The sequence below is a fragment of the Mercenaria mercenaria genome, chromosome 4 (genome assembly GCF_021730395.1).
Source record: "Mercenaria mercenaria strain notata chromosome 4, MADL_Memer_1, whole genome shotgun sequence".
In the NCBI taxonomy this organism is placed as follows: domain Eukaryota; kingdom Metazoa; phylum Mollusca; class Bivalvia; order Venerida; family Veneridae; genus Mercenaria; species Mercenaria mercenaria.
In genome coordinates this window covers 22151236-22178169 of record NC_069364.1, presented here as the reverse complement: position 1 = coordinate 22178169, position 26934 = coordinate 22151236, and the positions used below count along the sequence as shown (strand labels likewise).

Sequence of the window (26934 nt, the reverse complement as noted above, 5' to 3'; positions counted from 1 at the left end):
ATTGATTTTGAAGTCTGAAGGTCAAAGGTCAAGAAAGTTCGGCTTTGACATTGGCTTAGTTCTGTGACAAGGCCTTATTGCGGGAGAGGGGGGTGGGGGTTGGGGCGCGGGTTGCGTATAATTTGTCTCTCCTGTGACAACTCTAGTTCATCTTGTAAGCCAGATGGTCGGTTCGAGCCCCGGACTGACTACACAATTTTCCTACGCTTTGATACTGAATAACAGTTTAAGAGATTGAATTTTAGAGCTTCAATGTCAATTTTTGAAGTTGCTTGCAGACCTATATATTCTCTATATGTTATGAAAAGAGGGGTTTGAATAAAAATAATTCTAAATAAGACACAGTGTAGTTGAATACGTGTTAAAAAATGCATATACTGTCCTCATTTTTCTCGACGTTTACATTCTAGAAACAAAAGCAAATATTTGTTTGTTATGGGACAAAATTGTGGTATTTTTCTTCTCAAAAATATTTATTAAAATCCCTTATATTTTCAGTGAAAAGTATAGGTTATTTTAGCTGAAAATATACTCACCTTTTATAATTAAATCAAACAATCAAACATCTTACCTAACTGTCATCCACGTCTATCGTCGAGGCAGTCATCTGGCAACGCTAGTTGGCACCATTTTTTGTGTTTCATGGTTGGACTTCTACTTAATTGAGCATTTTTGTCGAATATTTAGAAATTAATTCCGCCACAACTCTGACTGGCCAATCGATTATTTCTAACTTTGATATTGAAGATTTAATAAAGATGGACTATATAGTTATGATGACAAGTAAAGGATATTTGATTGTTTATTGTATGATTGCAATATCTCCAGATCTAAACTCTAGAAACGGTCTGTCATACTTCACGATTGTCACGGGCTTACATATTTCGTGACCGAAATTTACCAATTTATTGTATCAAGTAATCTAAATCACTGTATTATAGAACTGATTTTTTCGAGAGATGCCAATAAACAACTCAAAACATAAAATGACATATATTTTTCATTCAGTGTTACAGTTTTTATGAATTTATGTCATATTTTAGAATCAGAACACTCGATTTCCAGCAGCTTCGGTGACGTTGATGATGACCTTGACAGTCCATTGCAACCTTCTGTTATCCCTGTGAATATACCACATAACATGTCGAAAAATGAACAGCCTCATCCGGATCGGCCAGGGCTTTCAACAGGTAACACACGTTCTAGTATGTAGACGGTATGGAATTCATTTGGTTATCGTATGAGTACATAGAAATGTGTGAGGATGCCCGTATGACCATTAGCCCGCTTAAAAAGTTTGCGCCATTTTTGTATGTGCACATCAGATCGCAGCAATTGTGTATGAGAGAAGGTTGAAGAAAATAATATTTGAATTGTTTACGTATCCTGGAACTTTTGATCGTTTATTTAGGAGGACCCATCAAAAAGGCAACGCTAGCTCATAGTTGCAATTTTCTTTGGCCTTGACCGTATGGTTCGTATTTGTAGGCTCCGGATAGAACAGAGATATACTTTCTTGTCTCAGACTGAGATGAGACAGTCGGTGATTATTTGAATGTTGAAAATATGTCAGGAGGCAGCAAACAAGGAGTACAAAGCCTGGTGATATTGTCAAAAACCTGATCCTAGTAACATAGAGGCTTAAAAAAGTATGATTAGTCTGAATTCAAGTATATTGTTCTTTACCGTTCAAAACAACTTACTAAATAAAAGTTAGTTTCAAACCTTTCCAAAACGTTTACGCAACCATTTGACTTCAATGATTAGTTACATAGCTAGAGGGAAATAATCCTTTTAATTTTGTTAAGTCCAAACATTATCATTTCAAAACTAAAGGGCTGTTTAAGATTGTATTTAGGTTTGAAACAATCAAGATCGAGACAATATTATTAAGTGCACTTTCTTCTTATAGTTAGTCTAACATAACCGATCTTATTTTCTACCAGGACGTTCGAAAGAAAAGCTAAAAAATATAAGGATGAATATCCAACAGGGAAAGCCAAATTCTAAAAACGCAGCCTCCCGAAACATAAACCCAGCACATGGACGCACACGACCAATACACACACACACTCACACACAAGGACAAAAAAAACAAACAAAAGGAACACATTAGGACACCGCCTTGGATCTGTCAGTGACAAAACCACTACTGGGGAGCTTAAACCGGTTTATGGTGCACCTAACTTCACTCTTACTCCCACTATGTTCCTAAGTCACAGGACAATGTAAATAAAAGTTATCCCCGCCAGGTGAAACCCTAACATACATGTACGCAAAGGAAGCAGAAAGCAGGTAAAGTAAAACACAAAAATGCTTTTGTATATAAATATAAACGCGATCTTTACGAACCTAAAACGCATGTACTCAGTGCCTTTGCAAAAGAAAGAGCAATAAGGGAAACGCCCTTAAGGGCCCGACGAAACAGGCCAGAAGCTCAGTCCTAGTGGGATTTAAGAACTTCATATCGTAGAGTCCCCCACCTGCTCCGTCAGACACAATTAAAGAGGAGAGCGTAACATCCAACTGTAAAATGGCTGAACACCAAATATGCGGTGTGTCTCAAACAATTGGGTCATAACCTCTTTAGTAAAAAGTATAATGACTTTACTGAATACAATTGGAAAATTGCCAAGACCCAAAATCTTACGAAGTTTGTATATCACATCCTCATAAAAATGTGTTTTGATATACCTTCATGCAGAAGTGTCTTTAAATTACTGCTATTTTATTTTAAAACCAAATCTGAATAACGATAATAAAATTTAGCAAAGTATTTACAATAACGGTACCGCTGTTGAAGAAGCTTATTTGTAAAATATTGATTACGTTCATTGAAATCCTCAACATGAGTATATGCTCTTGCAAAACGAATTAACTGAGACTTGTGCATCCCAAAAGATGTAGCCTGGTTTACATCCCCGTCCAAATGGTGGAAATTCGCAATGCAATAATTAAAATCATCCCTCATGTCATAAATTTTGGTATATTTAAAACTGTCATAAATAGAGGGATGTGAACCTAGAAATGAGGCAGTAGTAGTTTTATTTAACTGCAGCTCCCGGGGATAAATAGTATGAAAACAGATTATCCAAATTGAGTATATCATCTAGATAGCGTGGTGTATTATCAAATGCAGTAATAATGTCTGCCTGTGTATCTTGAGAAAGTTCCAGCATAAAATCTCTTTCATAACATTATAAAATCAAATCTGCGACAAGGGGTGCACAATTTGTTCCCGTGGGAATACCAATCACTTGTCTGAAAACTGCATTCCCAAACCTGACGTAAATATTGTTCAGTAAAAAGGAAAGGGCTTTACAAACTTCGTCACAGGTCAACATAGTATAATTCCTTACAATGCAACTAGTAAAAATGCTTTCTGGAAATTGCAAGCGAGAAACGTAGTATTTTCCCTGGCAAAAATCTTTTGAATTAAGGCAGTTACTTTTTCATTTATTAAGTTATGTGGTAAAATGGTATACAAAGTAAACAAAAACGTATGTACTTACTGAAGACACCTTGTAATTATTTATTCTATATTTCTAAATTTATCCAGATTCCGACCAAAATAAGCTTTTACCAGAGATTTCGTGTACTTTGTCACAATATCTTTTCAAGTGGACTTTTACAGCAGTAAGGCATGATGTTGATAACTTGGAAATATTTGTGGTAGTACAAGAGCTTGAATTAGCGATACAACGAGCTTTATATGGTTGTCATTTAGTCCAATTTGGAAATATAATTTCCTGGTCATCTATACGAACTTTCAAATTAGAAACTTCTGTGATGTAATAAGTGATCAACTGTTGTTAAACAGAAGTACTCAATGTGTAAGCTATAGTACTATTCAGTTCGTTTCCTAAAACATTAATGTAATGTGGACGCCAAATGATGATAATATTGCCGCCTTGTCTGCTGAACTAAAACATACTTAGAATGAAATTTTCGGATTTCTTTTTCAGATTTCTTAAAGGAAACTTGGGCTTAGGTGGATTTAGGTGCTCATTTGTTTTATAAAATTTAATACTAAACCATATATTTCAAAAAGGATGGTCATAAAATCCTGGACTTCTACCATGACCTTGACCTTGAATGCTACAAAATAGACTTGGTAAAGAACCATATCAACAGATGTGAGCGATCCTTGCAAGGATACTTCAAATAGAGTAGGATATACATGTCATGAAACTAAATGTTTTCTATAATTTGAAAGTGTTTTATTCAAAAGATCAAATAGATGACCCTTTTCAGATAATCAGCAAATGATTCAGCCAGGCAAGGATGACTTGGAACTTTATCTGGAAAAAAGACTTTTTGAACGTTGCAAGGTAGGAATTTATTTTTTTTCAGTTGCAACATTTATAAAGATGCTCTTTACGATTATATAATCACGGTGACAAAACGTTCTTTGAATATAGCCCAAAAATGCGAAGAAAATAGACTTCTGAGTTTGTTATAAGGTTAGATTTAAATCATTTTTTTGTGTTTTATAATGAAGTATTCATACCAAAAACGAAGGGTAAGAAATTTGCAAATGTACGGCTGTTATTTAGATTGTCTGTTCTACTATATTCGTGAGGCCCTGTTATCGATCGCTTAAAGCTGCTTGGTTGTTCACATGTGGTCAGTATGGTGGTACTTTTTAAAATATCAAACAAGAAGATATGAATGCGATCTGTTTTGTTATCACTACGGTATTCATACTTTTAGTGACTTAGAGGTGTATTCGTTTTATGGAGTTAGTATCTGTATTATGATGGGATATATTGAGTTGAGTTTTGTAACATAACATACATACTTTTGTTCTGTAATTATTGTCAGTACTGATTTTGTCTGGTCCACTTTTAGTAGAAGCGAGACTAAGCGATTCTAATTCCGGTGGCGGCGTCAGCAATACGGAATGACTAAAAGCATATATTTCTTTGAAACCTTGTAGGATGATTTAGAAAGTGTTCAAGCAAGTAGCAAATTTCAGGTGAGCGATCTAGGGCCTTAATGACCATCTTGTGATATTTAACAGTCTTTACACTACTTGCTGTGTACCAATGGGCTGACATGTACCAGTTTGATTATGCTCTCGGAAGGGGAATCATATAGTTGCCGCTTCGTCCGTCCGTCCCAGATTTCTTGTCCGGGATATTTCTCAGCAACCATCGGTTGGAATTTAGCGAAACGTCATAGAAAGCTGAACTATCAAGAGGAGATGCGCGTATATATCTTCGTGTTCCGGTCGAATGACTTTTCACAGAGTTACCACCCTTTCATTATTCAACAGTAATATACTATAGTGCAATTCTTGTCCGGCGTATTTTTCAGGAACCACTTGTTGGAATTTAGCTATACTTCATAGCAAGCTTTACTATCAAAAGGAGATGAGCATATTGTCTTCGTGTTCCGGTCGGATGATTTGTCACCCAGTGATCGCCCTTTTATTATTAACAATAGTATATTATAGTACAATTCTTTCCCGGGATATTTCTCAGCGAACACTGGTTAGAATTTGTCCATACTTTATAAGCTTCACTACTAAGAGGAGATGCACATATTACCTTCTTGTTTCGGTCGAATGTTTTTTCACAGAGTTATTGCCCTTTGCTTATTCAACAGTAGTATTCTAAAGTGCAATTCTTGTCTGGAGTATTTTTCAGGAACCATAGGTTGGGATTTAGCCATATGCCATAGGAAGCTTCACTATTATGTGGACATGCGCATATTGTCTTCATGTTCCGGTCGGATGATTATTTTATTGAGTTATTGCTCTTTGATTATTCAACAGTTGTATACAATTGTACAATTCTTGCCCGGTGTATGTCTTAGGAACCACTGTTTTGAATTAAACAATACTTCATATGAAGCTTTACTATCCAGTGGAGATGCGCATGTTATCTTCGGTTCTGGTCGGATGATCAAATGGCAATAACTTGGTGAAAATCATTCAACAATAGTATACTATAGTACAATTTTTATCTGGAGTATTTTACAGCAACCACTAGTTGGAACTTAATGAACCTTCATAGGTAGCTTTATTATTAAGAAGAGATGCGCATAGTATCTTCGTGTTCCGATCAGATGATTTTTGATTATGTTATTGCCATTTGATTATTCAACAGTAGTATACTATAGTACACTTCTTGTCCGGAGTATTTCTCAGCAACCACATGTTAGAATTCAGCCAAACTTCACAATAAGCTTTACAGTCAAGAGGAGATGCGCATAGTGTCTTCATGTTTCGGCTTGATAATTTTCACTGATTAATTGCCCTTTGACTATTCAGACGATAGCGCCAATTCACTACCAAGCTTAGTTGTGTATATCCTTAGAATATTATGGTTTATTGATATTAACTGGAGTCGTTGCCTCTATTTTGTGGTTTGTAACAAGTTATGTCTTCGTGCAAACAGACTCTACTGTTCTACCTGTTTCATTGTTGTTTAACCAGGAAAACGAGCATTACATAAATTCCCATCTGTTGCTAGTCTGATACAGTTAAAGTGTGCACCAATCGACTGAGCAGTTGGTGCGTTTTGCAACTATGTGGTAGCTTTTGGTTCTAGAATAATCCAATTCATGAGATTGTCTTACTTGGATTACAAATTGTCTCCATTAACGGGTTACTTTATGGCGAAAATTAATGATCACTCCAGGTCCTTGGCAACATCTTTATATTTTTCACTTTTATTCAATTATCTGGTTGTAAAGTTAAAAATAGTCTTGTTTCAGCTGTATGTGTTCAATGAACTTGCTTGTAAGTATTGTGTAAGATAAAATAGTGCAAGTTCACTGTTTATGGAATAATTTTCAGTGTCATATTTAAACAATTTGAAAATTTGTCACCTGTGCTTGTGCTAGTCTTTTAAGAAGTATTTGTGTGACCTGTGGACTTCCATGTCTGACTTTTTAACTGAATGTTTTGAAATGTTTCAAATAGAAGAGCTTTTCCTTGTCACTATTTTGTTGTCATAGACGCAGTGTTCGCATGTTTTGCATGTAAGTAGGTCTTAAACTACAAAACAGACGGGTATGTTTGTTGCATCATGAAATGACCCCACAGGACAAGTTACATAAATGTAGCTTTTATTTTATCAAAATTAATTTATGCCCCTTTTTAGCTCGACTATACGAAGTATAAGGAAAGCTATCCTACCCGACCCGAATAACTTGATGGATTTGATTCAAACTTGAAATACTTATTCCTCATCATCATCCACATCATCTGACATAAGGGCAATAACTCTGACACTAATATTTCATGAATTATCCTCCCTTTTCACTTAGATTTTCAGGTTAAAGTTTTGATGCACTTTCGCTCTATCTCTGTTATTACGGAATGGATTTGATTCAAACATAAAATATAGTTGTTCAACATCATCACCCACATTATATGACACAGGGTGCATAACTCTGGCACCATTTTTTTCATGAATTATTCCCCCTTTTTACTTAGAATTTCTGGTAAAAGTTTTGGTGCACTTTCACTCTACCTCTGTTATTACTGAATGGATTTGATTCAAACTTAAAATAGTTGTTCAGCATCACCACCCTTATCATATGACACAAGGTGCATAACTCTGGGACCAATTTTTTATGAATTATTTTCCCTTTTTACTTAGAAATTTAGGTTAAAGTTTTGGTGCACTTTCACTCTATCTCTTTTATTACTGAATTGATCTGATTCAAACTTAAACAATTGTTCAACATCATTACCCTTATCATATGACACGAGGTGCATAACTCTGGGACCAACTTTTCATGAATTATTTCCCCGTTTTACTTAGAATTTTAGGTTAAAGTTTTGATGCACTTTCACTCTGTCTCTGTTATTATTGAATGGATTTGATTCAAACTTAAAATAGTTGTTCAGCATCCTCACCCACACCATATGATGCAAGGTGCATAACTCTGGCACCAGTTTTTCATTAATTATTCCCCCTTTTTACTTAGAATTTTAGGTTAAAGTTTTGATGCACTTCCACTCTGTCTCTGTTATTACTGAATGGATTTGATTCAAACTTAAAATAGTTGCACACCATATGACACAAGGTGCATAACTCTGGCACCAATATTTATTGAATTATGCCCTTTTTTGCTTAGGATATACTTATATAGTGTTTTGATACATTTTATCTTTACCTCTCTTATTACTTTAAGTTGATATTTTTGACATAGACTCAGGCTATTGTGCAATATCTTCATCCACAAGTGGAGTCATTAAACACTCAAGTGACAGCTCTAGTTTCCTCAGATGTGCCCAGTTTCACTATCCAGCATCGAAATAGTCGAGCGCGCTGTCTCCTGTGACAGCTCTTGTTAACTTGTTTGTTGCTGTTTTGCCATTAAGGAAGTGTTACAACAACTGTTGGGCCAAATGCTTTGGCATCATAAGATGATTTCACAGGGCAAGTTACATAATTCTAGCTTTTGATTTGTCTAAATTATGCCCTGTTTTAAGTTAGAAATTTGGTATGTAATCTATATATCCATGCATTTGTAATATTTTTACATTTAGTTCGGTTTTTTTTGTATGCATGTCTTGTAAATTTGTATTGTATTTGTATGGAAAGCAATAACATATGATTAAACTAAGAAATTTGGTACAAATTCTGCAAGTAAGCAGTCTTCTCAAAACACTGTAGGGCCAAATGCTTTCAAAATTCACAAATGTCTTTACCATCATAAGATGTCTTCACAGTACAAGTGATATAACTAGCTTCTATTTTATTAAAAGTATGTCCCTTTTAATGTAGACTTATTGTGAAAGTTTTGCATGTAAGCATGATTCTCAAGAAGTTCCTGAGCAAATGATTTAACATTTTGAATTCTCCACATAGTATTGGCAACATGTGGTGACCTAATATGACAGGTTTTCAAACTCGGGGTTACAGTGTTGCAAAAGTATGCATGTTACAAAATTATGCCTGTTACAGAACTATACAACTTTTTCTGCTCCCCTAAGGGGAAGCATGCTGTCGCCGATTCGTCCGTCCGTACAGCATAGAAGCTTCACTGCCAAGAGGAGATGCGCATCTTATCTTTGTTGTACGGTCAGATGGTTTTACACAGAGTTATTGCCCTTTGATTTTCAACAGTAGGAATCAATAGTACAATTCTTGTCAGGAATATTTCTCAGCGAACACTGGCTGCTTGGAAATTAGTAATACTTCATAGAAAGCTTTACTATCAAAAGGAGATGCGCATGTTTTCTTTGTGTCCCGGTCGGATGATTTTTACTCAGCTACATATATTGCCCTTTGATTATTCAACAATAGTATACTATAGTGCAATTCTTCTCCGGAGTATTTCTCAGCAACCACTGGTTGGAACTTAGCCATACTTCATAGGAAACTTTACTATCGAGTGGAGATGCGAATATTGTCTTCATATTACAGTCGGATGATTTTTCATTGAGTTATTGCCCTTTGATTATTCAACAGTAGTATACTATATTATAATACAATTACTGTCCGGGGTATTTCTCAGCAACCACTGGTTGGAATTTACCCATACTTTATAGGAAGCTTCACTAGAGGAGATATGCATATTGTCGTCGATTTCCAGTTGGATGATTTTTTATCCAGTTATTTTCATTTGATTATTTAGCAATAGTTTACTAAGCAAAATCCTTGTTCGGAGTATCTCTCAGCAACCACTGGTTGGAATTTAGTTAATCTTCATATGAATCTTCACTTTCAAGAGGAGATGCGCTTCGCCTTCCGGTCGAATGATTTTTCACCCAGTTATTATGTCTCAAACCACACAGTGGTGTTGGAGGCATATTGATTTACTCAAGTCTGTCTGTCTGTCTGTCACAAAGCTTGTCCGCACTCTAGAAGTTATGGCCATTGAATTTCCAAAAAAACCCGGGTTTTTACTCTTGTCCGCACTCTAAGTCGAACACTTCTCATTGGATCTTCACTAAACTTGAACAAAATGTGTTTGACCATGAGGTCTCGGCCAAGTTCGATAACTAGCCAAATCGATACGGGCATTTTGGAGTTAAGGCCCTTGAATTACCGAAAAGTCGGCCTTTGTACTCTTGTCTGCTCTCTAAAACGAACATATCTCATCCGATCTTCACCAATCTTGAACAAGATGTGTTTGGTCATAAGACTTCAGCCAAGTTCGATAACTGGCCAAATCTGCCCAGTCACTTTTTAATTATGACCCTTGAATTACTGATTTGATACACTCGTCCAGACCATCTAATTTGATCCACTCGTCTAAATCATCTACAGAAACTAGACATTTTATAGGGACATACGCTTTTCTCAAAAGCATCTCTAGTTGCTCTTTGATTATTCAACAGTAGTATACTATAGTACAATTCTTGTCTGGAGTATTTCTCAGTAAAAACTGGTTGAAATTTATCCATACTTAATAAGAAGCTTCAATCTTGACAAGAGGAGATGCGCATATTACCTTCTTGTCGGATGAATTTCACCTAGTTATTGCCCTTTGATTATTCAACAATAATGTACTATAGCAGAATGGGTTCGAAGTCTTTCTCAGCAAATATTGGTTAGAATTCTGCAAAAAATCATAAGACGCTTCACTCTCAAGAGGATATGCGCATATTTTCTTTATTATCCGTTTGAATGAGTGTAAATTACGGGGACTTCCATCGGTTTTACCGATATTTCTTGTTCAAATAAAAAAAATTAAGCTAGTATTAGGTGGAAGAGCTTCAAACAGTTGAGCATGTTGTCATCAGATAGTTCTTGCTTTTTGCTCACCTAAATCCTTACTTTGCCAATGGTGTATGTACTTTCCTTAAAGACCGTTTTCATCATGTTTCTTCCTGATTATATTTTAGGACAAGTGTTTATTGTGTGTGTGTGTGTGTGTGTGTGTGTGTTTGTTTGTGTTTTGAATTATTGATTTGATACACTGTGTTCCTTTGGGAGGCTGCGTTTTTGGAACGTGGCTTTCCCTGTTTAATATTCTTCCTTGTTTTTACATTTGTTTGTTAAAAACTCCTCGGCGAAGCCCTACAATATAATACAAATTATCATGTAATTGTAAGAAATATTGTAAATTTAAAAGTATGTATATAATTTTGGATGGACATACTTCCAAATGTGCCGGAACGGTAGCTTAGAGAAAATGACATTTAAATAAGTACGATTATCTTGAATTGATCTTGTGTGATATGAATTCATGAAACATCATGAATATTTCCCTGTTTACAGCACCTATCCGATCGTTTTTAAGATGCCCAATTCTGCAAACTCATTAATAATTATGTGACATACATCTGACCACTCAGTTTGAATTTTAGAATGCGACACTTCTAACATGTTAGTTTAAAATCTTAAAATGCTACACTCCTGACCTGTCAGTTTAAATCTTAAAATGCCACATTTCTGACCATTCAGTTTGAATTTTGAAATGCTACAATCCTGACCACTTAGCTTAAATTTTAAAATGTCACCATCCTGACCACTTGTTTTCAGTTCTAAAATGCAACACTTCTGACCTCTCAATTTGAATTGAAAAATGCCAGACTCCTGACCACTTAGTTGTAATTTTAGCTCGTCTGATTTTTGAAAAATATTCTAGGAGGTATTGTCGTCAGATGATCGGCAGCTTCGGCATAAGTAAACAATTTTGTTTAGGTCCACCTTTACTCAAAAAACTGTGAGAACTTCAGCTTTGAAACTTTGCACACTTGTCTCTCATCATAATGTTACTATCTAGGTCAATAACTTTAACTCTGATTTGCATTTTGTCAGAATTATGACCCTTTTTGTACTTAGAAAATTTGAGTTTCTTCTTTGAATTTTTTCTTTAGATCTACCAAAAAAAAAAAAAAAAAAAAAAAATAAATAAATAAATAAATATCTATAAGAGCTACAGCTTTGAAACTTTGCACACATGTTTACCAAAAACCATAACTATAGCCTGCATTTTGTCCTTTTTCTTACATATTGTCCAGCAAGTTTTCTTATATATTGTCCAGCACTTGCAGACGAGATATTGTAGCCTTAGGCGGTGCTTTTGTTTCAATGTCTCATACCTGACCAATCAGCTTCAGTTTTGAAATGTTACATACCTGACCACTCAGTTTCAGTTTTGAAATGCCACACGCCCCATGTGGTTCTGGGACGATCTGTGTATGCAAAGAATTGGAAAATGGATGATATGGAATCAAAAACTAGGTCATTAGGTCCAATCGAAGAAAAGCCTCGTGTGTGCGATAGAGGCTGTATTTTTCAATTGATCTTCATGAATTTTGGTCAGAATAATTGCCTTGATAAAATCAAGGTTGTGTGGCCATCAGGGATCAAAAACTAGGTCACTTGGTCAAATCAAAGTATACATATGTATGCTGTTAAATGATCGTTATGTAATTTTGAGAGAATGATGAACTTAATGAAATCTAGGTCTAGTTTGAAAATGGGTTATCTGCGGTCATCATTAACTAGGTAACTAGGTCAAATGAAAAAAAAAACCTTGTGTATGCGATAAAGTCTGTATTTCATAATTGATCTTCCTGAAACTTGGTCACAGTAATTACCTTGAAAAAATCTAGATCAAGTTTCAATATGGGTTATCCAGGGTCAAAAACTAGGTCACTAGGTCAAATCAAAGTAAAACCTGTAAAAACTATGTATGAGATAGAAGCTGTATTTTTCAATTGATCTTTATAAATTTTGTCAGAATAATAACCTTAATGATATCTAGGCAAGATTATAATATGGGTCATCTGGAGTCAAAAACTAGGTCAGCCGGTCAAATTAAAGAAAAACCTTGTGTATGCGATAGAGGCTGTATTTTTTCAATTGATCTTCATGAAACTTGGTCAGATTGATAATTTTGACGAAATTTAGGCTAATTGAGAAAATTGGTCATCTGGGATCAGAAGCTAGGTCACTAAGTCAAATCAAAGAAAACCCTTGTGTATGCGATAGAGGCTATATTTTTCAATTAATCATCAATTGCCTTGATGAAATCAAGATTTACTTTGAGGGCCATTTTGGGTCAAAATCTAGGTCACTAGGTAAAATCAAAGAAAAACAGTGTGAATTTGTTGGAGACTGTATTTTTCACTTGAACTTCTTGAAATTTGGTCAGAACGATTGCCTTGATAAAATCTAGGTCGAGTTAAAAATTATAAATATTGGTCATCTGCGGTCAAAAAGAAGGTCACTATGTCACCTTTTGTATGTGATAGAGGCTGTATTTTATTGATTTTCATGAAATTTGGTCAGAATTATTGCCTTGATGAAATGTAGATCGAGTTTGAATATGGGTCGTTTTGGCCCAAAAACTAGGTCACTGGGTAAAATCAAAGAAAAACCGTGTGTATGTGTTAGAGGCTGTATTTTTCACTTCTGCTTCTTGAAATTTGGTCAGAATTATTGCCTTGATGAAATCTAGGTCGAGTTTTAATATGGGTCATCTGGGTGTAAAAGGTAGGTCACTAGGCCAAATCAAAGACATACCTTGTGTATGTGATAGAGGCTGTATTTTTCGATTGATCTTCATGAAATTTGGTCAGATTGATAACCTTGATGAACGCTAGGTCAGGTTTGATTATGGGTCATCTTGAATCATAAACTATGACACTAGGTCAAATGAAAGAAAAGTATTTTGGACAGAACCATTGCCTTGATGAAGTCTAGGTTGAGTTTGAATATGGGTCAACTGGATTTAAAAAGTGGGTCATTAGGTCAAGTCAAAGAGAAACCTGATATAATTATGTTTGTCTTCATTGAATCTTTGCTGATTTCAAAACTAGGTAAATAGTTCAAATTAAATTCAAAAATCTGAAACCATGTCCTCCTTTTGCAGTCATTGTCTGTATTTCTTGAACAAAATAAAATCAGCATTTCCGGATGAATGTTGTCATACTAACAGTCATGTTGCCTTTCATAGCACACATGACACAATTTTAAACTCTTTTCTTTCTTGTTAAAGTATCAGCAATCAACTAGCCCCATATACAATGCCTACTTATACGCTTCTTATAGTTTCATGATTTCATTCAATTCTAATACTGTTTTTGTTTCGTATTTTAGTAAAAGTGACACTGATCCCATTGGCATTATGTGTTTCCAACCTCTGCCTTACTAAGGACAAGATACGTTGCAGTAAGATCAATCCTAACTCCCGTTTCAAATATAAAAAGCATTTTACCCAAGATTAAAACTTCCAATCTATTTTACAGCCTGCAGGCCTCCGTGGTCTAGTGGTTAATGTAGCCGACTTTGAATCACTTGGCAAGCACCGCTTTGGGTTCGTAGCCCTACACTGCTTGTAGAACTGTTTCGTGGTAGGAAGCCATATAACTGACATATGGAAGATTGGTGGTTCTATCCTGATACCCCCATTACCTGAAATAATTCCCACAGGGGCACCTTCTTCTGCTGTCAAAAGTTGGAAAGTAACCGCATGAGATGTGATGTTTGTATTTCTTCCTTTTACATGTATACCACCAATACCAAATATCATCGAATAATCTCTATATGCTGTATATCGTCTTGTTGTGCTCAGTATAAATTTTTAACTTTTTGGACTATTGTCGATACATGTAATTCAAAAGTTATTTCCCGGGCAAGAAAGGAGTAAAATATTTCAAAAATAGGAGACACTTCAAAAATATATGAAGCAAGTTTTATGATTCTTAGACCATTTACATTGTCTTGTTAAGCTAATCATATTTAAATAAAGTTTGGAAGATTGAAAATATTACTTTGAACAAGAGAGTTAGAAAAAACTAACTCATTTTTGAATATGAAATTATATCCCTACATGTATCTGTATTTTTCTCATTTCTGTCTGAATGATGATTATGCATTTTCCTGAACAGATGCCAGAAAAAATGAACCTCAGTGGATACATTTGGTTTTATTTAATGAGAGATACTTACTAAACATATTTAACGGAGGAATCATATCAAAGATATTTGATGAATTTATGTTGATCTTTACAACAATTTTGCTTAAAGAAAAATATGGATCGACCAGACCTTAAAAATGCATTGGACTACGCATATTCTATACATATTTTAAATAATTATTGTAAAAGCTATTTTTTCTTTACGAGAAATTTCCAAGCAGTGTAATTATTACTTAAAAGTCTTCTCGTGATTTGCAACGAAAAGTTTTGTTTCAAAAGAAATTCATATTTTCTACTATTAAATCGAAAAAGTATAAGCCTCATTTTCGTCAAATAATTATATTTGTTTATGTAGCATTCAAACTGTACATGGATTCGGAATATGAATTATTTTTCCAGGGACTGCATGATCTTTCCAAAATGTCTGATGACCTACCGCCGACAAAGAAATCAAGATGCTCTGAAGAATTTAGATTTGTCGATGATACCAGGAATGATGAAAAAGAGAAGCATCTAGATAATGATATGTGCAATGAAGTGCCAAAAAAGACTGAACCAGTGAGAAAAAAATACTCTACAGAACTGCAACGTCTTGCAATTGCACGAGTTTTGACAGGAGCAAAAATTGCAACAGTTAGCAAAGATATGGACATCCCTCCATCGACCATCAGAACTTGGTTAAAAAGAGCTAAGCTTCCTGCAACGGATAGCATTGAAAATCGATCAGAAACTGTTACTGCTGCAAAACATTCATTTCCTGTTTTGCTTGGCGAATACAATGGAAAGACGGAATTTAATGCGCTGGTAGAAAATCTTGAGGGAAACCTGTGTGCGGTAAAAGAAAGTATATCTCCTAGTCGTACAGAATCCACAGCTACAGTATCCCTCGGTGAAGAAAAGAAAAAAAAAGAATATATGCTGACAGAAAGCATGACACATACAAATGTCTTAGGATTTAAATATCCAGAGGGATCAAAAAGTGCTACTGAAATGGCAAAGAAGCAAATGGATAGAAAAAAAGATGTCCGTGCAAATAGTTCCAGCAAAAACGAAAATAACACTACCTCAGCGGACGGCAACGAAGACATAAACGAAACCGTCAGGTCATCTTCTTCAGCTGATCCATATTTTGTCGATGAAATCAGGAATGATGAAAAAGAGAAGCATATAGATAATGATATGTGCAATGAAGTGTCAAAAAAGACAGAACCAGATAGAAAAAAATACTCTACAGAACTGCAACATCTTGCAATTGCACGAGTTTTGACAGGAGCAAAAATTGCAACAGTTAGCAAAGATATGGACATCCCTCCATCGACCATCAGCACTTGGTTAAAGAAAGCTAAGCCTCCTGCAAAGGATAGCAATGAAAATCGATCAGAAACTGTTACTGCTGCAAAACATTCATATCCTGTTTTGCTTGGTGAAAACCATGGAAAGACGGAATTTAATGCGCTGGTAGAAAATCTTGAGGGAAACCTGTGTGCGGTAAAAGAAAGTATATCTCCCAGTCGTACAGAATCCACAGCTACAGCACCCCTCAATGAAGAAAAGAAAAAAGAAGAATATATGCTGACAGAAAGCATGACACATACAAATGTCTTAGGATTTAAATATCCAGAGGGATCAAAAAGTGCTACTGAAATGGCAAAGAAGCAAATGGATAGAAAAAAAGATGTCCGTGCAAATAGTTCCAGCAAAAACGAAAATAACACTACCTCAGCGGACGGCAACGAAGACATAAACGAAACCGTCAGGTCATCTTCTTCAGCTGATCCATATTTTGTCGATGATACCAGGAATGATGAAAAAGAGAAGCATATAGATAATGATATATGCAATGAAGTGCCAAAGAAAACAGAACCAGATAGAAAAAAATACTCTACAGAACTGCAACATCTTGCAATTGCACGAGTTTTGACAGGAGCAAAAATTGCAACAGTTAGCAAAGATATGGACATCCCTCCATCGACCATCAGCACTTGGTTAAAGAAAGCTAAGCCTCCTGCAACGGATAGCATTGAAAATCGATCAGAAACTGTTATTGCTGCAAAGCATTCATATCCTGTTTTGCTTGGTGAAAACCATGGAAAGACGGAATTTAATGCGCTGGTAGAAAATCTTGAGGGAAACCTGTGTGCGGTAAAAGAAAGTATATCTCCCAGTCGTACAGAATCCACAGCTACAGCATCCCTCATTGAAGAAAAGAAAAAAGAAGAATATATTCTGACAGAAAGCATGACACATACAAATATCTTAAGATTTAAAAATCCAGAAGGATCAAAAAGTGCTACTGAAATGGCAAAGAAGCAAATGGATAGAAAAAAAGATGTCAGTGCAAATAGTTCCAGCAAAAACGAAAATAACACTACCTCAGCGGACGGCAACGAAGACGAAAACGAAACCCTCAGGTCATCTTCTTCAGCTGATCCATATTTTGTCGATGATACCAGGAATGATGAAAAAGAGAAGCATATAGATAATGATATGTGCAATGAAGTTCCAAAAAAGACTGAACCAGATAGAAAAAAATACTCTGCTGAACAGCAACATCTTGCAATTGCACTAGTTTTGACAGGAGCCAAAATTGCAACAGTTAGCAAAGATATGGACATCCCTCCATCGACCATCAGCACTTGGTTAAAGAAAGCTAAGCCTCCTGCAACGGATAGCATTGAAAATCGATCAGAAACTGTTATTGCTGCAAAACATTCATATCCTGTCTTGCTCGGTGAAAACAATGAAATGACAGAATTAATTGCGCCAGATAGAAACCCGTATGTGACACTTGACAGTATATCTCCCAGTCGTATAGCTACTACACCAACTAATAAAGAAAAGAAAAAAGAATATTTGCTAACAGAAAGCATGACATATACAAATGACTTTGAATATCTAAGAAATTCGCTTGCAAAAAACGCAAATAATGTTGGTGCTGCTGGAAGAAGGCGAACCAGATACACACTAGAAGAGAAGACAATAGCTTTAAAAAGGGTAAAGGAAGGCGAAACAATTTCATCAGTTGGCAAACATCTTGGAATTCCTTTTTCTACAATATCAGACTGGAGGAGAAATAGGGTAAACTATACGTACAAGTTAAGCAATTATATACCGTAGTATATGAGTTACTGGATTAAACATCTGGTGAAATATTCATATTGATGGTATTTGAATATTAGGCTATCATACGGGTGATAAGTGATATTTGTACCCCGCCCCGCCAACAACGAAGTTGTAAGGGGGTATACTGGTTTCTGGTTGTCTGTCGTCCGTCCGTCCATCTGCCCGTCTGACTATACATAGAGTCTGCAAATGCTAATTTGTGCGCTCTAAATCTCCTGTACCCGTGCACACAATTTAACGAAACTTCTCACAAGTGATCAACAGTAACTCAAGTTGTGCATGGTGCATGTTAGGTTCTTTCAGGAAAAAATCTGCAAAGTTATCGGACTTTGTTTTAAGCTCACCTGAACATTGCTCAGATGAGTTTTTGTGGTCGCCGGTCTGTCTGTCTGTCAGTGTTACGTCTGTCAACATTTAGCTTGTGTATGCGATAAAGGCTATATTTTTCAACTGATCTTCATGAAATTTTGTCAGAATGATAACCCTGACTAATTCTAGGCCGAGTTCGAAAATGCATTATCTGGAGTCAAAAAGTAGGTCACCAGGTTAAATCAAAGACATGCCTTGTGTATAGAGGCTGTATTTTTCAATTGATCTTCATGAATTTTGGTCAGAATTGATAATGCCTTGATAAAATCTAGGTTGAGTTCGAAAATGGGCCATCAGGGGTCAAAAACTAGGTCACTAGGTCAAATCAAAGCAAAACCTTGTGTATGCGATAGGGACTGTATTCTTCAACTGATCTTAATTTTGAGAGAATGATAAACTTAATGAAATCTAGGTCGAGTTTGAAAATGGGTTATCTGGGATTATTAACTGGGTCACTAGGTCAAATGAAAGAAAAAAATTGTGTATGCGATAGAGGCTTATTTTTCAATTGAACTTCCTGAAACTTGGTCAGAATAATTACCTTGATAAAATCTAGCTAAAGTTTGAATAACGGGTCATCCAGGGTCAAAAACTAGGTCACTAGGTCAAATCAAGGTAAAACCTTGTGTATGAGATAGAAACTGTATTTTTCAACTAATCTTCATGAATTTTTTACAGAATAATAACCTTGATGAAATCTGGGCTAGGTTCGAAATCGGGTCATCTGGAGTCAAAAACTAGGTCAGCCGGTCAAACAAAAGAAAAACCTTGTGTATGCGATAGAGGCTGTATTTTTCAATTCATCTTCATGAAATTTTGTCAAACAAAGTGCCTCGATAAAATCTAGACTGACTTTGAGTATGGGCCATATGAGTTCAAAACTAGGTCACTAGGTCAAATCAAGGAAAAACAGTGTGTATGTGTTAGAGGCTGTATTTTTCACTTGAACTTCTTGAAATTTGGTCAGAATGATTGCCTTGATAAAATCTAGGTCGAGTTTAAATATTAGTCATCTGCGGTCAAAAAAGTAGGTCACTAGGTCAAATCAAAGAAACACCTTTTGTATGTGTTAGAGGCTGTATTTTTAATTGATCTTCATAAAATTTAGTAAGAATTATTGCCTTGATAAAATGTAAATCGAGTTTGAATATGGGTCATTTTGGCTCAAAGGTCACTAGGTATACATAAAAAAAAAGCCGTGTGTATATGTTAGAGGTTTTATTTTTCTCTTCAGCTTCTTGAAATTTGGTCAGACTTATTGCCTTGATGAAATCTAGGTTGAGTTTCAATATGGGTCACCTGGGGTCAAAAAGTAGGTCACTAGGTGAAATCAAAGAAATACCTTGTGTATGTGATAAAGGTATTTTTCAATTGATCTTTATGAAATGTGGTCAGATTGATAACCTTGATTAAATCTAGGTCTGGTCTGATTATGGGTCATCTTAAATCATGAACTAGATCACTAGGTCGAGTGAAAGAAAAACATTGTGATGTGATAGAAGCTTTATTTTTCAATTGATCTTTATAAATTTTGGTCAGACCCATTGCCTTGATGGAGTCTAGGTTGAGGTTGAATATAGGTCAACTGGATTTAAAATGTGGGTCATTAGGTCAAATAAAAGAAAAACCTTATGTATGCCAGAGAGGCTGTTCATTTTTTATTTGATCTTCATATAATTTGGTCAGAATAATTTCCTTTATGAAATATAGGTCAAGTTTGAATATGGGTCATCTGGGGTCAAAAAATAGGTCACTAGGTTATATCAAATGAAATACTTGTTTCAACTCAAGAGACCACATGTTTTCCAATCTTTATGGAAACTGGCCAGAATATTCGTGTTGATGAAATCACTAGGTCAAACAAGTTTAAACTGGTATTGCATGTTTCTCAGGTGAGCGACTTAGGGCCATCTTGGCTCTCTTGTTCATGCTCTTATATTTTTTCCGAATATTCGAATAGTAAAACAATATTCGTGTAATGAACTAATATTCGTTGCCATCCCTAAATTAAAAGAGTGTTTTATCCCTTTTTTCTGTCCGTCCAGAGTTGTATCTCAGACATGGTTTGAAGAATTTAAGAAAAACATGGTACAGTGTGAACTGTTATTGGAGCCATTCAAGTTCCATTGAAATTGTTTTAGGAACAGATGAATTATGGCCCTTAGTACTTAAATAATGTAAATTGTGTATATCCTTGCAAATGGCATAAGTCCATTTTTGCTATAGGATATTGTGATTGGTAATTTGGGTCCAAGTCCAGGTCACTGTTATTAAAAATAGAAAATTAAATAGAATAAAGTTATTGCCTTAAACTTGCATAGAGGCCATTGTGTGAGCTACATTTTGGGTTGCTTGGGTCAAAGTCAAGATTATAATTACTTATTATAGTAAATTGTTTTCTTATAATCAATTAGGAATGAGGTAAGTATATCAAACTTGGTAGACATGTGGCTTTTGTGGGTTTGTTTGCGTTTTTGGGTAGCTTGGGTAAAGGTCATTTTATAGAAAAATATAGACAAATGGTTTCCAGTCAGTAATTTGAATAGGAATGGGCTTGAAGTTTCGTTCACTAAGCAGAGACGCCTGTTTCAAAGGGATGTAACGTGAATATTAACCTTTCATTTGTTTGTTTGCGGATTTAAAATATGTGAATTAGCCTAAACATGAAATCCACAAAAATTAATCCTACATGAATATTAATGATTTTAAGGTATCCTATTTTATTGTATATATAAAGTGATGTATAAAAAAGTGTAATCATCTAGTTGTGTGCTCAATAAATTGCCACTTTTTCAAAATAAATAAAGTGGACTTTGGTTCATATTCCAGGAATTTCAAGCTTCTCAGGGAGGTGAATGTTTTGAGAGCATAGCAGGAGACCATTTTGAGCCATCAGAAAATGCATTAGAGTAAGTCTTCAGAAATGTATATTTCTCAAATATTGAATAATTAATGAGAGCTGTTCTTTTCCACGTCATTAAAGTTTCATGTTAAAATATAAGTATTAGGATAGGACTTAATCACAGTAAGGGAGAAGTCTCCAGTTTATATAGCACTGTTTTGCCGTGCAAAGAAAATTTATATTGCATTTTAAATACAAGTTTAATGGAAATATGATCATTCAATAGAAGGCATAACATTGAACACAGACGTGCTTAAACAAATATCCACCAGTTAACGGGTTTTAGCCAGCCTTACTTCACACGTCATGTTCGACATGTTGCAAGACATTGAGATGTATATCTGACATTCATTTTTCTTGATTGAAGAAGGGAGATGTTATATACAGCCTTATAAAGACCAGTGGTGTTTGATAAGGGCTTTCAAAACAATGCTACATGCATGTATGTCTTTTTCAGATAAAGTAACCAATAAACTACTGACATCTTCTGATGAAGAATGCATGACATAAACTTAATCAGTAGAATTTCTTACAGCTTACTTTAAACACCTGGCAGTGTGTGTTTTATGCCTTCTAAAATAAGGTATTTGAAGATTTACTGCCTAATAATCATATCCACTCTAAGACTAACAAACTAAAGGAGGGTGTACTGTAGTCACAGTGTCAATGTCTGGGCTGTCAGAGCAGAAAATAGGAAAAAAAACTTTAAATGATTTCTTCTCATGAACTGATCATCACCAAACATGTTCTGTAGAATCCTTGTAAGTTCCTCTTTCGGATTTGTTTAAATGGTTCCCCGTGACTGATAATAGGGGCCTCCAGAGCTGAAAAGGTTAAACCTTTAAAGGCTTCTTTTCATGAACATCCTGACGGATCATTACCAAACTTAGTCTGTAGTATCCTTGTAAAGTTCTTTCTCAGATTTGTTCAAATGGTTCCCCTTGACTGATTTTAGGGGTTTCCAGAGCTAAAGATAGAGATAAAAACATTTAAACAACTTTTCATGAATTGCTTGATGGATTGTCACCAAACTTGGCCTGTAGCATCCTTCTAAGATCCTCTCCTACATTTTATCAAATAGTTCTGCCTGACTGATTTTATTTTTGTTATTATATTTTATGGAGAATATTAGATTACTGTCTTATAAATTTAGATTTATTAGGTAATTGGAAGAAAATATAAAGGCTGAGGCTTTAAACAAATTTATGTTTTATATATCAAATCATTTTAGTGTCCTTGTATCTCCCATACCAGCTTCAAAATGAAAGAAAAGCCAACATTACACCCCCGCCTTCCCTCCCTTTTCAAACATTTTCATTTTTATCCATAACATATATCTGATAAATTGATAATCATTTTTCTCTCTTTTGTATTCATCTGGCTAGAACCCTAAGTCAGTTGCAATAAAAGTTTTTGTTGACTTAAAAAACTGATTAAAAGTAATATATAATCTTGGACGAATTCATTTGTTCTGACAGAAAAGCAACAACTTTATTGTTAAAAAAGAGAGAATTATAATTGTCAAGTCTTATACTTTTTAGCAATATGGGACGGTATTTATTTTTCCTATTTTCTATTATAATTGTTTACAGTAATACAGAGGTTTACCCTGCGAAGCGAAAATATCCCGACACAGATGGAAGTGATAATAGAATAACTAGACCAAGAACACGAGAAAGTGAAAATCACCTTGTAACAACTCTGTCTTTTGGTGGTTTTAATCTTGAAAGATGTCCAACTAAGAGGAATTCACACAAAAAAGCATTTCCGAGTCCAAGAAGTAGCAGAAAGACCTCTCCTAGAAGAACTGTTTCAAAGAGAAGTGTTGAAAGCACAAGAGATATTTCTTATGACGAACTATCTGATATTGACGAACTATCTGATATTGACGAACTGTCTGATATTGACATCGGAAAAAAGATTATCAATCTATACACCGAGAAGAAAGCAGATCCTGACAAAAAACCAGATGAAGAAGAATTGGAGAAAATAGTAACTGAGATGGAAACTGATGAGAAAAAAGTATTCCAGCATAAAGCATCTCAAACTGTTCCAACAGTGGTAAAATTTGCAGGTCCTAATGAAGTGAAACTGTTGAAGTTGTGCCCTTCGGAACAAAGACTGGCGTTACTACTGAAGACCAGGGAGCTTGATGAATTGAGAAGAAATATTTTGACATTAATGAAAATTCTTGAACCTGATTACGAGTATGGACCTCCTGAGAATGTTGATAAGGTAATAAAGGTGCTTATTAAAGCGAACAATGAGCAAAAGAATGCCAGTTGAAGTTGTGACTAATGAAGAAAACTGGAAACTTTATGATTCAGTGAATTGTAGATACTTCAGGATAGATTCAGATATGAAAAAGATATAGGCTGAAAACTGATAATTGTATTAGCCTTACCTGTAAACAGTTGTTGGAAATGATGTGGTGAAATAGTATGATAATGAATTAAGACTTTTTTGACCAATTGAAATGGGTTTTTTGAGAGACCTTCCAGTTCAGTTACTTCTTCTCTATTTTGATATACATTGAACAGTTGCTTATATTTGCCATGTTCAGATACTTTTGGAAATAGACAAGTTGTGGTGTTTCTTGTTTAGAACTCGTGTTTACTAGTTACTTAAAGTCACCATTGATGTGTTCAGAAACTCTTGAAGTCTGTCTCGGAACGTTTTGCAAAATTTGATAATATCTTTGACTAATTGAAATAATTAATGTTGAATATATCCTGTTGTGCCTTTTGACAGTATCTGTTAGTAGATAAAATGTTGGTTGGTTAGAGGAACAGTTAGATTGTTCTTGTTCTGTTCAAGAACATGTTTCTATTGTTGACAATGCTACTAGAGAAAACAATGCTACTTAAAGAAAACTGTTCTTTTTTTATTTGAATGATGTTTCTGTTTGATAGTTTATGTTATTGTGATAACTTATATGTTCATACTTTTCCATGGGTATTATGATTGTGATATAGAACAGCCAAAAACATAAAAAGGTTGTTTATGAAGCAGTTAATGCCTGTCTTACAGAGATACCTAGTAATCACAGAATTATTGTTCTAACAAGGTACTCTTACAAAGATACAGGTACAACAAGACACTGCCTTACGTGTATACCTAGTGTATACCTGGTAATCCTAGGATTACTGTTACAACAAGACACTGTCTTACATGTGTACCTATTAATCACAGGGTTATTGTTACAGCAAGATACTGTCTTACTGGTATACCTAGTAATCGTAGGGTTATTGTTCAAACAAGACACTGTCTTGAAGGGATACCGGGTATTCATAGAGGTATTCATTGTTACAACATTGCCTTACAGGGATATCTGGTTATCACAGGGTTGTTGTTACAACAAGACACTGTTTTACAGGTATACCTAGATATCACAGGAGGAGTATTGTTCAAACAAGACACAGAACATTTTGAAATACCGGTATGAAATGGTGGCCTCTGAAGCGTTTTGGGGTCTACAGTTTGAGATTTCCTTGCCAATAAGGTAAGGTGCAACTTTGATGAGTATAGGTCACTTCTCAGCCAACTTAGGGGGCATGGGCCCCCTAAGCCCCGCCCTGGATCCGTGCCTGCACTTTCTTAAAATAATAAGTATATCATATCTATAAAGAATGGTTCAGAGCATCAAAAGACAATCATTCATCTACTAGCTCAGTAATTTTGTTAAGTCTTTGTTTTTTATTATTATTATACCAGATTTCTATAGTACAGTGCCCCTAAAGTGACATGTTACGCAATTTTTTTCCACTTGGGTAATGTGAGACTTTTTTTATTTCGTTTAAACGAATTAGTTATTTCGTTTAAACGAAATCATTTCGTTTTAACGCAATAACTATTTCGTTTAAACGAAATAACTATTACGTTTAAACGAAATAACTAATTCGTTTAAACGAAATAACTAATTCGTTTAAACGAAATCATTTCGTTTAAATGAAATAGTTATTTCGTTTAAACGAAATCATTTCGTTTAAACCAAATCATTTCGTTTAAACGAAATAACTTATTCGTTTAAATGAAATGATTTCGTTTAAATGAAATGATTTCGTTTAAACGAAATAGTTATTTCGTTAAAACGAAATGATTTCGTTTAATCGAAATAAAAAAAGTCTCACATTACCTAAGTGGAAAAAAGTGCGTAACATGTCACTTTAGGGGCACTGTAATATAGCGCCCTTTTCATGATCACGTTCAAAGGCGCTTTACATAGCTCAAATGCAGCCACACAGGGCACATAATTCATCCTCTACTAGTACAGACACAGAGCGATCTGACCAGAGGGACAGAATGAGACAAATCAGATACAGGCCTATCAGAAATCAGATACAGGCCTATCCGGCTAACTTAGCCTAGCTCGTTGCGAATAGACAGCCTGGTTCTTTAACGTGCCCAGTGTATAGCACGCACTGATACACGGATTGCCTTTGTTCCTGACCAGTACACCTCTAGTTGGGTTGGAAACACTGAAAAGCGTTTTTGAAAATTCCCGAGTAGCTGCCGGGCATCGAACCCCCGGCCTCAGGATTGGAAGGCCAGTGTGCAAACCACTGAGCTATCCGTCCACCTTGTTTTGTACATGTAATCACATCTTTACTAAAGGCCACTCTGAATAAATAACTGAAGCCTGTTTTGAAAGATGTTTTTTTTATATACATGTAAAAAGTGTATATTTATTATTTGTTTTAGAGCACATGTTAATTTAGTCTTTTCTGCATCACTTTTATTTCTCGACTTGATAGCAGCTTTGACTACATTTATTTTGTTTGGAATTGGGTAATCTGACACATGTTGGCTGCTGTTTTAAAATTTGTTAATGACAATTTAAGTCCAAACAAAATTGCCCCATATAATACACAATCATCAGTAAGGTAAAGACTACAATTCTCCGGACACTATCATATGCTTCTAGCCTACATTTTGAAGGCAAAATTTCCATTAAGTATTTAAACAATACCCAAATCGTTCCGAGTCAATGATAAACCAATGTGTTAGTTAACTTATTACAGCAGAAACTGGTTTGTATCTGTTCCTATCAAAATGTTTTTTCTTATTTTATCTAGGCCAGGGTATATTTTCTTGAAAAAATAAAATGTTTAATTTCCGTAAAAATATGATGTCATCATTTTTCGGAAGTTTTAAATATATGAATTCCGGTCGAATAAAGTGACAAAATCATTTTATTTAAGGAAAAAATAACATTTTTAGATTAAAATCCCATAAATAAATAAAAAAATAGAACGATATTTTTGCAAACAACCTCTACTTGATTTATCTATACACTGTTTGTAATGTAAAAAAACAAAGACAAATATCAAACAGGGAATGCCACGCACCAAAAAACGCAGCCTCCCCAAAACGAAACCCACAGCACGCAGACGCGCACACCACCCGCACACAAACACATACACGCGCGCACACACAAGGCCAATACACCACAAACACACACACACATACACGCGCACACACAAAGCCAACACATTAGGACAAAACGAACAAACAAAGGAACACAGTGGGGCGCCGCCTTGAAACGGTCAGTGGCAAAAACACCACTGGGGAGCTTAAACCGGTTTATGGTGCGCACCCAACCTCACTCTTACCCCACCATGTTCCAAAGACACGGGACAGTGTAAATAAAAGTAATCCTCTCCGGGTGAATCTCTAACACACGTAATCGAAACAAAAAG

The 26934-nt window shown here is 35.2% G+C and overlaps 1 protein-coding gene across 3 annotated transcripts in view; it reads left to right on the top strand.

The window, feature by feature from the left end:
* Window positions 1-24108, top strand: part of LOC123551167 (titin homolog) — a 280515-nt gene extending 256407 nt beyond the window's left edge. For 2 of the 3 annotated variants that reach the window (XM_045339897.2, XM_053540695.1), the window contains exons 8-13: window positions 1044-1190; window positions 4255-4331; window positions 4940-4978; window positions 15241-17919; window positions 21163-21242; window positions 22828-24108. In XM_045339897.2, coding sequence (XP_045195832.2) covers window positions 1044-1190; window positions 4255-4331; window positions 4940-4978; window positions 15241-17919; window positions 21163-21242; window positions 22828-23521 — 3716 coding nt within the window. In that variant the 3' untranslated portion in view covers window positions 23522-24108. The remainder of the gene's footprint in view (window positions 1-1043; window positions 1191-4254; window positions 4332-4939; window positions 4979-15240; window positions 17920-21162; window positions 21243-22827) is intronic. The other variant, XM_045339898.2, reaches the window with a different exon arrangement.
* The last annotated feature ends 2826 nt before the right edge of the window (window positions 24109-26934 follow it).